The following is a 13,490-nucleotide window of genomic DNA, read 5'->3' as shown; positions in this document are numbered from 1 at the left end:
TTTTAAAATACTCATAATTTGCTTTAAAATTAAAATATAATCAAATTATTTAAAGACTCAATAGACAACAATCTTACTTTTAATTTTTATAAGTAATCAACTCTCTATAATTTTTAAACTAACGGAGATAAACGTGATCTGCCGAGCATAAAATTTCCTATATTACGTCCTTTTCAGACGGAGACAACAATTATTAATGTAGGTACGTATAACGTCTTCTTAACAATTTATTATAGTATCATTCTATCATGCTGTGTTGTTGGCTTACAAATTCAAGTATTAATATTTGATGATTATATTTTATAATCGTAACATACCTCCACGCGACGGCGCATGGCTAAAAAATATATTATATATATAATTTACTATTCAGTCATGCCTCCACGGAATCCACGTCGATAGTTACTGATAACTGATAACTGATAACGTTCCGGCAATTATTATTATTGTATGGAAAATGCGCATAACCAATAGTAATCGTCTGTACACACCACATAGTTATTAGCATAGACAAGTATACAAGTATTAGCGGGTTGTACCGTGTTCGTTATTACTTACATTTTACTTACGTTTTAAAATGGCTTCATCCCTAGAAACCCTGTCATTGGAATCAAAAGAAGTGAACAACGAAGATGATGTAGTAAACCCGTGGAATGTTTGCTCGAAGAACAAAACAGGAATTGACTATGATAAACTCATCCGTAAGCAATTATTGTGTATTACTTTTTCTTTCATTTCAACAATAATAATTGTATTTTTGGGATATTTTCTAATAAGTTGTTGTTTAGATCCGTGTGCCCACTTTGGTGTAATAGGTACATTTTTTTTTACATTGCCTTCAACGTCTCATATTGATATCTCAAATATTGTTTACAATCAGTGGCTAATTCAACCACCCAGTTTTATCGATAGTATGCCCCGTGTGCAATAAGCAATTTTTATTTTTTTTCTAATTGGTAATTTAAGTTTGTTAACATCTCTTGTGCGGATCTTCATGTTCGGTTTTTAACTTAACTTATTGTAATTGGGGACACCAACATTAGGTAAATAATGTACACTACTATACAGTGTTTGGAAAGAATGTCTTTTATGAACCCACATTCACACGTTCACGTTCATATTTATTGAACGAAACACAAACCACACTTGTTTTTTTCAAATTGAATGTGAATGACGCTTATATTTTATTGAATTTGAACAATTTTTAAGAAACTCAATTTATTTACCATTTAATAAATGTATGTTTAAAATATATTGATTAATTATGTTATGTATAATAATATTTTCAAACTATAATTCCCATTATAAACAAATTTAAAAAAATTAAATCTACTACATAGTGAGAGCATTCATTTTTTAATAAACATGAATGTAAACGTAAAGAAGCCAGTCATTTTTTTTACTGAACATTACGCTCACGGCTATTACACTAGTAACATAATGTATATAATAGCCGATTGTACATTTTTTAAATTACCTATTTTAGAGATTATTTTTTTATTTGTGATAATTGTATGTAGTTAATGTGTTTGATAGTAAAAGTGGTTACTGAAATTTTGAATAGTGGTGAAAAGAATGTTACATCAGCTCCTTTCTAATAGTTGCTAAAAATTACCTTAAATTAAATAGGCAGGTACTTATTATTTCTATGACTTTCCTGCCAATAATGTCCAAGCACATTATTCTCCAAGTAAAAATTAATTGTAATTAATTTACTTAGTAATTAAATAATGCTTTGATTTTTAAACTTAAGTTATTCTAAAAAAGTTTCTTCTTTTATTTATTAATCAATGTATTTAGTATTATTTTGGTTTATGCCTTTTCAAACATCATCTTATAAATTATAATATTATAATTTAAATAATTAAATATTAACTATCATTTGACTTATACTACATTTTACTTGAATAGTTTAATGTACTATTTATACATTTTATTGAAAAAGGTGCCTAATTTATTAAACTGTATTTGTTTTTATTAATTGATTAACTAGTAAATTATAAATACATTTTATAAATACGTTTTTTTTTTTTAAGCTCAAACATCATAGTACAATAATTATTAGCCTATTATTATTTTTGAAAATAATGATCAACGTTCTGTTAACAGATGCATTGTTTGTACAATATTGAAAGAAACCAATTGGAATATGATTTTTCTATTAAAATAATGCAATTTTTTAACTAAGCATTTGTGCTTAATTATATTACCAAATATTATTACATAGTTCCTACTACAGCCAAATCCCACCTAAGTCTAATTTTTAATAAAAAATGCAGTGTATATTCAACTCATGTGGGATTGATATAGATGTTAGCTTAACCTTAACTATTGAAAGCTAAGAATATTTATTTAACATACACATCATATGAAGTCAAAAGTATATGTAACAATCTACTTACCTAAATTACAAAATAAAAATTATAGTCTTACTTTTAATGGTTTTGTTAAATAGAAAAAATTTAAGCTTTTTATTTTGGAAAAAAAATTTATTAAATAAAAATAATTAATTTTATACATTATTTTTTAATTTTAATTTGCATTTTATTTTAAAATAATTATAGCAAAGCGATTACAAAATAATTATGTAACAAAACAAAAAACAGACAAAAAAAAATTAACAGACAATGTAATTATAATATAAATACACATAAATACATATAAATACAAATACAATATAATATTACCGTTAAATGCGAAAGCCAACGGTATGAATGAATTGGATAAGAGAACGGATGATAGGGATGAAAAAGGAGTTGAGAAGAAGATTAAAATCTGGAGAAATAAAGCCAAAAGAAGAAAGAAAAGAGAAAAGGAGTTGTCTATTTATACATTATTATTACTTATATTTTGTTATTATTCATGGATTAAGATAAATAGATTACATTATTATGTTTATACCTATTACTTATATCGCTATTTAAATTTTAACTTTTGTCTTATAAATACAATTTAAATTACAAATAAAATCTTTTTTTTAGGAAGATTTGGTAGTAGCAAAATTGATGACAACTTATTGTTACGGATCGAAGCTGCCACTAAAAAACCTGTTCATCATTTCCTAAAAAGAGGAATTTTTTTTTCACATCGAGATTTATACAGTATTTTAAATTTATATGAACAAGGAAAACCTTTTTATTTATATACAGGAAGAGGCCCTTCTTCTAATTCTCTGCATATTGGACATTTGATACCATTTATATTTACAAAGTAAGATTTTTAGAAATTTTATTTTAAAATCTGAATATTTTAACAGTTACTAATATTGTATTGCTTTCAGATGGTTACAAGATGCTTTTAATGTTCCTCTCGTAATCCAGTTGACTGATGATGAAAAATACTTATGGAAAGATTTAACATTAGAAGAAGCAAAGAGGTTGTCAGTTGAAAATGCTAAAGATATTATAGCTTGTGGATTCGACAAAAAGAAGACATTTATTTTTTCAGATTTACAATTCATGGGGTATTATAAATATTTATAACTTATACATGAATACACATTGATTTAAAGTCAATAAAAATTAATAATAATTATATAATTTTAGAGAAAGTCCATCTTTTTATGCTAATGTAATAAGAATTCAAAAGAGTGTTACATACAATCAAGTTAAAGGTATATTTGGATTTGGAGACAGTGATGTCATCGGAAAGATTGCATTCCCTGCTGTTCAAGCTGCTCCTTGCTTGTCTTCAACATTTCCGTTTATATTCGGAGATGAAAAAGTTCCTTGTTTAGTTCCTTGTGCTATTGATCAGGTGAGAATTACAATTAATTTTGTTACTCTTAATTGTTTATTAAAAATATTTTTTTTACAGGATCCATATTTTCGAATGACTAGAGATGTTGCTCCTAAGCTTGGATTCTCAAAACCGGCTTTAATACATTCATCGTTTTTACCTTCTTTACAAGGGGCTGACACTAAAATGTCGGCTAGTGATTTGAATTCATCTATCTATTTGAGAGACACTCCAAAGGAAATAAAAAATAAAGTTAGTTTGGTTTTTTGAAGGATTTTCTTCTTTATTTATTTATTTGTTATTTCATAGGTCAACAAGTATGCATTTTCTGGAGGTCAAGAAACTGTTGAATTGCACCGAGAAAAGGGTGGTGATTGTAATGTAGATATATCGTATCAGTATTTGAAGCATTTTTTGGAAAGTGATGAAGAATTAATTCGTATTGAGAAAGTAATAAATATAATAAGTCTATATAACTGTTATCATTTCATTAAAATTAAAAATGATCTTTTAATGTGTTAATAGGCTTATACTTCTGGAAAAATGTTAACTGGAGAATTAAAGAAAATATTGATTGAATCTATTACAAAAATTGTGCAGGAACATCAAACAAACAGAAGTAAAATTACAGATGATGATGTCAAAGAATTCATGACTCCAAGAAAGCTATCATAAGCATATAATTAAACATTTAAAAATAAATAAATTGTCTTATTCTAATTTTATACTAGATTTGTGTACTCACTCACACAAAAGTATGTTGTTTAAAGTAATGAAAAACTTGAATTAAATTGAATAAAGTACAACCTATTTGTAAAGTATGGTAATAGTTATTTTTCTTAGATTATTTGTAAATTATTATTATTTATGGATGATGAAATAACACTAAGAATTCAGCAATATGTAGTAACAACTAATAAAGCAGTAGTAACCACTAACCACTAACCAAATTTAGATGACAAAGCCATGGTGCATATTCCAATTTAAATAACGTAATGTGTAAGGGCTTCATTTTTATTGAACTGGTTCTTTAAGAGGGCATCATACCCGTATAACATGTTTTTTTCTGTCTTACACATAGACAACAGGGTAAATTTGTGTTGAGATGTTTTATTTAATATAAAAATGAATTGACCTACACTCAAACTTAAACTGTGTGATCTCGTTGGTTTTTTACAATAATATATTCATTTTTAGTTGAGTTAAGAAAAATGTTGAATTGTTTTGTATTGCACACTCATAACTTTCTCAAAAATTAAATTATTATAAAAACTTACAAGCGCACACAGTTTGTGTTCTTATACTTAAGTCAGATATTAAGGCTGTTTACTCTTATACTCTTGTATAAAATAAACTTTTCAACTTAAGTTTTGGTATGTTATGCTGTAGTATGATCGATACAACATGTATTTACGACATCCTCTTAATAATTATGTAAAGTAAACATCATACATATTAAATAAGTTATACTCCATATAATTGTTATTGATTGACAAACTAAACACATTAAATTATACAATTATTGAACTATTTTTAAAAGCAATTCACACAATTTCAATAAAATTACTATTGTAGCGAGCTGTGACTATGTTTAAATATTATAAATAATCACTCCAGTAAATCACTCCAGTTGTTATATATATACAGGAGAAACACGATATGTTGAAGGAGGCCTACGAAGCGTCTATAGCGCGTGACCTCGAAACGTATATGTTAATAAATATATCACTACTTATATGAATATTATTAAAATAGTTCACATTAACATCGTTGTGTTGCCTCAATAGAGATGACAACGACCAGATAGGCAAGGGACATCCGGCGTGTGCAGCGCGTGGCCGCCCACGGTATGACCTTATATGGTAAAGTAGTAGGATAATAAGCAGGGATACGATCCTAGGATCGTCATAGTCACAGCTCGCTACACTATCAACATTCTTTAATGCTTTGTAAAATTGCTTTACTCGACACTTTTTATTGTTATTTACCTTTCAGTCATAATGCCCATCCACACTAATTTATAGAAAATGTGTTAAAAAATGTATTTTGTATTTTCATAAATAGTTTAGACCTGGGTTCTATGCTTAAAATTGTATTATAACTTATAAAATAACAAATCCACTACCTCGTAGATTACTGAACCATAATGTCCAAACATGGGACACTTCTAATATTTTGTTTTTTAACTTTGTGTATTTTGATACAATTATACTTAGTATTCAATACTACTCTAATTAACTTTATTTATATTTAATAATAAAATAATATTTAAATACAAGTATTTCTGATTTAAGGAAATAACTACCATTTATGGTACAATGTTTTTGCATGGTAAAAAATCCCAATCTAACAGTAAAATTTGATAATGCCATGTTTTATCATGGAGCAATGATATAAGCCACAAGAAATAATATTTTTTTGTCCGATCAGTTCCCAACACATTTTATTAATATCATAGAGTATAGAATATAAACCATATTATATTTAATAAATACTATTATGTTATTGTTTTGTATATTTATTAGTTTTTACAAATTTGTATGCATTAGTAATTGATATTAATTTGGTATCAATTTAATTTCAATAGATAAATTTTAACTTCTGAACTCTAATTATAAGCCTAGTATGCCTATGTATTGCGGTAAGGTAGATTATTTAATAAAAACTATAAAATATGGAAAATATTTGATTGACATTTGCTATTAATTGAATTATTATTTATTAAAGTTTTGTTTCTATTATTTGAACATTTTTGTAATTTTGAAACAATAATACAATATAAACTATATTTTTGATTGCTTAGCAATAACTATAATTAAGTATTACTTACAACTTAGATTTTATAAACATGTAATGTATAATAATTAATATTACGATAGAAAAAATATGATATAATAGTATATGAAAAAAACTACATTTTACTTGCAATAAAACATTGTCCTGGATATATATTTATGTACATATAACATTTTATTTTAAAATTCAATAATAGGAATACATTATAATATAGATAATCAAAATTACAAATTAGTAGAAATAAATAAATTATTCTTACAATGAATTTGATGCCGAGGGTAAAAATTAGTAAAACTATTTTATTATTACATTGTTTGACACTATTACGAAGAATGTGCTAGATGATATTCCAATGTTCCCACAATTTTATATTGGTCATCTTCAGTAGCTTTTCAGTTTTCAATGATGTTTTTTAATAGAGGTTACACTAAAGTATTTATGCTTTATACATAATATAATATATAAATTATAATATAATGAAGGGAATATAAAAAAAAATGATAAAATAAAAACAATCAACCAATCAAAACATTCATATTAGTTTTTATATGTATGTTATAAGTGATATACACAACACTAATAGGTACAATTTTTAATGCTTAAGAATATTAGAATATTAGATAATGTGTTAGACTTAGAATGTAAAAAAATTAAACTAATATAGGTATTAAACCTATTAGGTACTATTTAATTGATATAATTCCAGTGTTTTTACTTATTAGTTTTTTATCTACTGCAGTTTGCTACTGTATTTGCTAGTGCTTACCTAATGTTTATTTATTATTATGAACACGTGTATTCAGTGTAACCTTTCGAGTTGGTATCTAGAAAGAACAATACAAATAATTTTGAATTATTTGTATAAGGTATTTTTAACCAATACTTTTTTATTGTTAAGATTGTTCTATCATTTTCCTGGTTTGTTCGTCTTTCGTCGTCCCCCTATACATTTGTGTTAAACTTGTCTTTATATATTTGTTTGCACTAAGTGCGATGTGTGCATGTATTACACTGCTATTGCCTATTTATTATTAATATTATTTTTACTGCTACAGTGACTAAGTACTACCATTGATTATAAATACTATTTATAATCAATGGTACTACTAACTACAGTACCTCGCCTGGGTTAGTAAACACTATGACTAGGTATCACGGTTATCTACTTATTTATCTTTATCTACTCTTATAACCGTGCTAGGTATACATCTATAGACTATCACTATACAGTATCCTGATTCTTCTGGCACTCATTGTCATTGTGAAATCAAGACAAATATACCTTTAGCCTTTTCCTTTTTTTAACTAACTATATTGTCATTAAATCGTTTATCATTATTATTATTATTATTATTATTCATTACTATACACTACCTATGTATCATCTAGCCGGTGCTATGGACTGGCGTCCCGCGTTGGACCTTGGTACAGTCGTACAGATGATAACTAGGTAATGCTATAGATTAAAGTCTTTCACCCGTCTTAAAGGTAATTACGGGGTAACACTAGGTGTTTAAACCAGGTACAGGATCTACACAATATATGAGGGATGCGACGCGTGTAAAGATAATAAGTAGGGCCCGGAATTGTTTGCATTTGTATATTTCTATCTATTTATCTAAAAAGTAGCTAGGTAAGATACAAATTTGAATCTTAACCTAATGTGTTGATATGCAAAATTACATTTGGCATATTTTTGCATATTTGGACCATTTTAAATTATTGTGCATATTTCAGCAATTTTCTGAAATATAATGCATATTATATAGAAAAAAAATAGTATGAAGTATAGATACTATTATTATGTGCAAGACTTACCTACGTCAATTCAGTGTATCATGAATTCATGAGACATGAAGTATAATTTGACAAGGTCTATAATAAGATTAATAATAACGAGTGAAATAAGAAATAAATCTTCCGTTTGCTGATTCAATTAAAATTGTTGAAAATACCTATTGAGAATAAGCTTAAAGAAGTATCTTGTGCAAATGGTGTTGAAATATACAATAAATTAAAAAATGCTTTTGAAAAAAATGATGGATTTCGACAGTTATCAAATATATCCAAAATTATAACTGGAGAAAATACCCCAACGAACAATATACCAGAAGATCTTTCAAGCAGTGACTTAGTATACTTTAAGTATGCCCCGATATCTTCAACGGATGTAGACCGAAGTTTTTCTCGATTCAAGAACATATTTGCTGAAAACCGAAGTGCATTTTTATTTGAAAATCTAGCCAAGTCTTTAGTAATTAGTTGTATCTCTCCAGGTAAATTTAAAAATATCTTAAAAATCTATTGCATTTGTTTAAATTGATTTTCGTTCATGACTTTTTGTTTAGATGAGTGAATGTTCAAATTACAACTCAATGCAGTTCAATACAACGTACAAAAATATTGTAAATACATTTTAGAATACATTTTTCTATTTAGTATAGATTATTTAATGAATTATATACATTTTAAAACTAAATAAATTTATTAAACTTTCATTTTTGTTTGCATATTTTCGCATATTTTTGCATATTTAAAGTGAATATTTTAATGACATTCAGTGCATAAATGCATGCATAATTCGTACATTTTTTGCGCTTATAATTCCAGACCCTAATAATAAGCAATTATAATTATTAAATTTTAACCGAGTTTATTTGTTTCCTGGAAATACTGTAACAATACTTAGCCACGCTTATGATTAATAATTCATCGGTGCATAGTAATCTCGAATAACATATAATAAATATTCGACTATACACATGACAACGTCCAGGATTCGAACTTAGGAAAGTCGTATCGGGGCGTGGGTCGTTAGTATTCCCCGGAACGATAGCCGGCATCGGCAGAGGCGGATTTCCCATTAGGCATTGTAGGCAGCTGCCTAGGGCGGCAAAATTTGGGGGGCGGCAAATTTTGTAGTGTTTTATTAAAAAACATCAAACATATAGTACATCGTATATGATATTCAGTATACCAATCTATTTTGGTTCATTATAATTTATAGTCATTACCTATAAATATTATAGTAAACAATTATATAGAAAACAGTTTTTGATAATACTATATATTTTAACACGTTGGTATAGTCCACCCAGAGCCCGCATGGGTCATAAAAATATATAAAGCAACAATGGTTTTATTATTCTTATCGGGGATCGACGTCGCGCGTCGTCGTAATTTCGATAAAAATAAATACTCACACTGCCACACTATATTACTAATTCGACATATGACAATCATATGAACTCAGAACTGTAACGAATAATGATAATAATAATCAAAAATTTGGTTATTAAATTATTATATTATTTCGCAATCTGTGTTTGAAACATCGAGTCGCGTGTCGTAAATAACTTCAGGCGAAAAAAATAGTCTAAAAATTAAAATGGACGTCCACTACTATTGTCTATATATTAAATATTTAGAGTAGGTATTTTGGAGGGGTATTGTAACTTTTTCACCTATTATAGGAGCGGCAAATTTTTGGTGCCTATAGCCGTAAAAAAGATAAATCCGCCTCTGGGCATCGGCATTCGTGGGAATGATACTCGTATCATGAGGGCTAGGATAAGTAGAGGGTAGGCCTATATAGGAGACCCCCGAACAGCCCATATTCAGATGTGATTTGACCAGAACAGCCAGAGCACCTTCACGCTAGTCAGTCTTTTGATTTTATTATTTGGACTTAAAAAATATTCGACTCAACTCGATATATTTCTGAACACTCCGAGTAATACATTGTGACCGGTATTCTAGTGCAGATTGTTCGAAACACAGTTTAAATCACATTTATTTTCTATTCTAAACAATAATAAATACAACTTCATACCTCAAGCGTTGCAAATTAATTAAAAACACCTCATCCTATTCCCTTCAACGACACCTGTAGTCGCTAGACCACTACACCGACATGGTATACCTACAGTCTACAGACTATAATAGAGCTACAATTGGACGTCGATGTTGTATAAATACACAAGCATCTATCGTCTAGACCGGTGGTGACCAACCTTTTTTACATAGGGCCATCAGAAACTTTTTCTTTGAATTTGATATTATATTTTATTGTACGTAAATCTTCTAGGTATGTGTAAATCGTTTTCTAAAATTCTCGTTCCACACAACGACACATTAAAGATTATCTACAATATTACCAATTTAAAAAATGCTCACTCAATGAGCCCCCCAACAAAATGAGTCTCCCATACTCTACAACATTGGTCAACAAATGGCGGATCACAAACACTTTATCTTTACAGACCCTTGTCTGGAGTAGTTTTTAAATATTATTGTTATGATATAAATATAAAAACTACAATGTGTACATTGCACCAGCGTCCAGCTTGTTCCGAAGCAAAGACATAGTAAGTATCAGTACAAATAACAACATAGTAATCTAAGTTCAATCCATTTTGGTTCATTATTTTAACAACAGTTTTTCCCAACCAAGTGGCAGTTATTTTCGGTTCAACATCATTTAATCATCAACTCGATGGACATAGGTATCAGCTGTACTTCAAACCGAGATAAAGTTTATTTAAATTTATTTATTAATTTAATGATTAAGTTATTGTCACGTTAAATAATATACAGACGAACAAATACGAAAATGTCTAAATATGCTGCCATGGTCTGTACTCCGTAAGTGTACCTAACTCCGTTACACCACACCACGATTATAAAGAACTTAAATTAAGTTAAAAATTATAAAGTTCTTAATGATCGTGCACCACCCTGTCGATGTTCCATCATTAAATTATAATTATTATTATTATTATTATCATCATCTCAATAGTCAGTAATAATAATTATCAGTGCACAGTATTGTGTCGCGACGGATCGAGGGAGCATGGTCGGTTCGTGATCAGTTGTAATCAGCAAAATGAGAACCGCCGAAAACTGAGCCGTGTCCGATAACATTCGCGGGTATAGGCGGCGACACACGCGTTTTCTACAACAAACTCCACCACCGATGCCGACTCCCTTCCACAGTACCACGTAACGGATGCCTCGGAACGCCGACTTAATACGCACGACTGTAGCGCTGCGGCCTGCGACATTGCCACCGTTACGGTGACAAAATAGATCTATTTATTTTTATTTTTTTAATTAGAATCTATTTTGTCATGGGTGTAGTCATGATATAATATTGTATCATGGGTGTAGTCAGTAGTCACTACTCAGTACTCAGTGTCTCAGTACTCACTACTCACTAGTCTGTGTCCTGGGTTTGGTGCTCAAATGTAGTCTGTTGTGCCGCGCTGCGGAATTTTTGTCCGTCATTTATTTCTAAACATCAGTTCTTCCTTGCCGGTACTGTCTGTCGACTCTTCCACTTAAGTATTTACTATGTTCTCAATTTTCATCACCTCCGTAGCGACGACAGTGATCTTCTCGGTTTGGTATGTCATCGTTCGTCGTAAGATTAATAATAGTTAAAATTAATTATACAACGCGCTATAATATTATATTTTATTGTTCTCATCGTCCATCGAAGCCAGCGCCGATTTCGCGTCTCGTGAAAACACGTGTTAATATGCGTTTTATTTATTTTATCAGTCAGTTATGTTTGGTTAGGTATTGGTTTATTCTCGTTCTGACAGATTATCTTTTTCGATTTCAACTCACAAGAACTTTTCGATTCAGTACTGGCGATTGCAGTACAGACTACCGAGTCTAGTTGTGAGCTACTGACTACGTCCAGGGCAAGAACTTTAGTTGTTTGTCATGTAGAGTATTGGGATTAGTTACTTTCTTACTGGTTGCTGTTTATCTTTACTACAGCTGCAAGTAAGTGAAAGCCGTGCATTACTTTGGAACTCTGTGATGTGTAAGTATAATAATTTATCATCATGATATTTTGAATGTCTTTTGAACTCTAAACTGCAGCCTGTGAAAAATGTGGTAATGTAAACCATTAATGTTTCTATATCATATGTCTCTAGCTTTTTTTTTTTGCAGCTAACTATGTTAATCTCAGCTGTGGAGAATTCATATGATTTAACACATATCGAGACACATCAATAATTAAAATTCAAAACTAACTCTGTGGTCATCATTAATATTATGGTAAACAAATGTCACTATTGAGGTTCACTTTCATCAACTATTTATTTGAATAAATGCCATCATATGGATCACTGGCAGGCCACATACTAGGTACAAGGTAAATTACATCATTTGTTAATGACTTATAACATTTTTAATCAAATTATCATACTTTTTGTAGTTAGGTTATTTTTTAATCAGGGTATAAGATATTGTTTTCATAGTTGATACAACTGGTTAGATACCATGTCAGATCTTTATAGCGATGCCACTAAGTTTATTTTAGGTTTATAGTTTAAAGTAGATAGTGTTGTCACAATTTATGAATCTTATTAATTCACTATTCTGGCAAACTAAATATTTATATATTTTTTTCTAATGGTTATCCATATTGTTTTTTTTAATCTCAAACTACTTAATGAAAATCCATGAAAAAATTATTATTTTAGAAATGTACGTTTCGTTTAATAAGATATTAATGGAGTCTAACTTTTGAATGAATGCCAATACATATATTATACTCCGTTTAAAAATAGAGTAATCACTTTTTGAGCACGTAAGTGACCACATATTTGATCAATCTAACACAAGAAAATTGGTGAGAGATGCACATTACTGATGTAAATCGGTCGGCCGACTGACTTTTCTCTTTTGACGCAGAGTATAGGTATTTGTTTTCTTATTATCCCAATATTATTTTCTGTGATTATTGCATGGTTAAATCTTATCTTATATTTACATACACTTTTCTTCTTAAATTAGCTTACTTGTGTTGAAACATTAATTTTTCTGATTCTCAATCAAACATAGGTTTTATTGTTCAATAGTTTTTCTAACAATTTCCGTTTTCTGAATTTATTTTGTTATGTTTAATACCAGTTTCTGGCAGCATTTGTCTCAACTTG

General features: G+C 28.9%; 1 protein-coding gene across 1 annotated transcript; it reads left to right on the top strand.

The window, feature by feature from the left end:
- The first annotated feature begins 436 nt into the window (after positions 1-436).
- Positions 437-4,559, top strand: LOC111026768 (tryptophan--tRNA ligase, cytoplasmic). Its single transcript, XM_022304904.1, has 7 exons — positions 437-701; positions 2,982-3,210; positions 3,281-3,463; positions 3,546-3,756; positions 3,817-3,990; positions 4,048-4,188; positions 4,264-4,559. The coding sequence occupies exons 1-7, from the start codon at positions 578-580 to the stop codon at positions 4,411-4,413; spliced, it is 1,212 nt and encodes a 403-aa protein (XP_022160596.1). The 5' UTR covers positions 437-577; the 3' UTR covers positions 4,414-4,559.
- Positions 4,560-13,490: the final 8,931 nt, after the last annotated feature.

Source organism: Myzus persicae, unplaced genomic scaffold (genome assembly GCF_001856785.1).
Source record: "Myzus persicae strain clone G006 unplaced genomic scaffold, MPER_G0061.0, whole genome shotgun sequence".
NCBI lineage: Eukaryota > Metazoa > Arthropoda > Insecta > Hemiptera > Aphididae > Myzus > Myzus persicae.
Note: the sequence above shows the minus strand (reverse complement) of the source record. Positions and strands in the feature narration are given on the sequence as shown.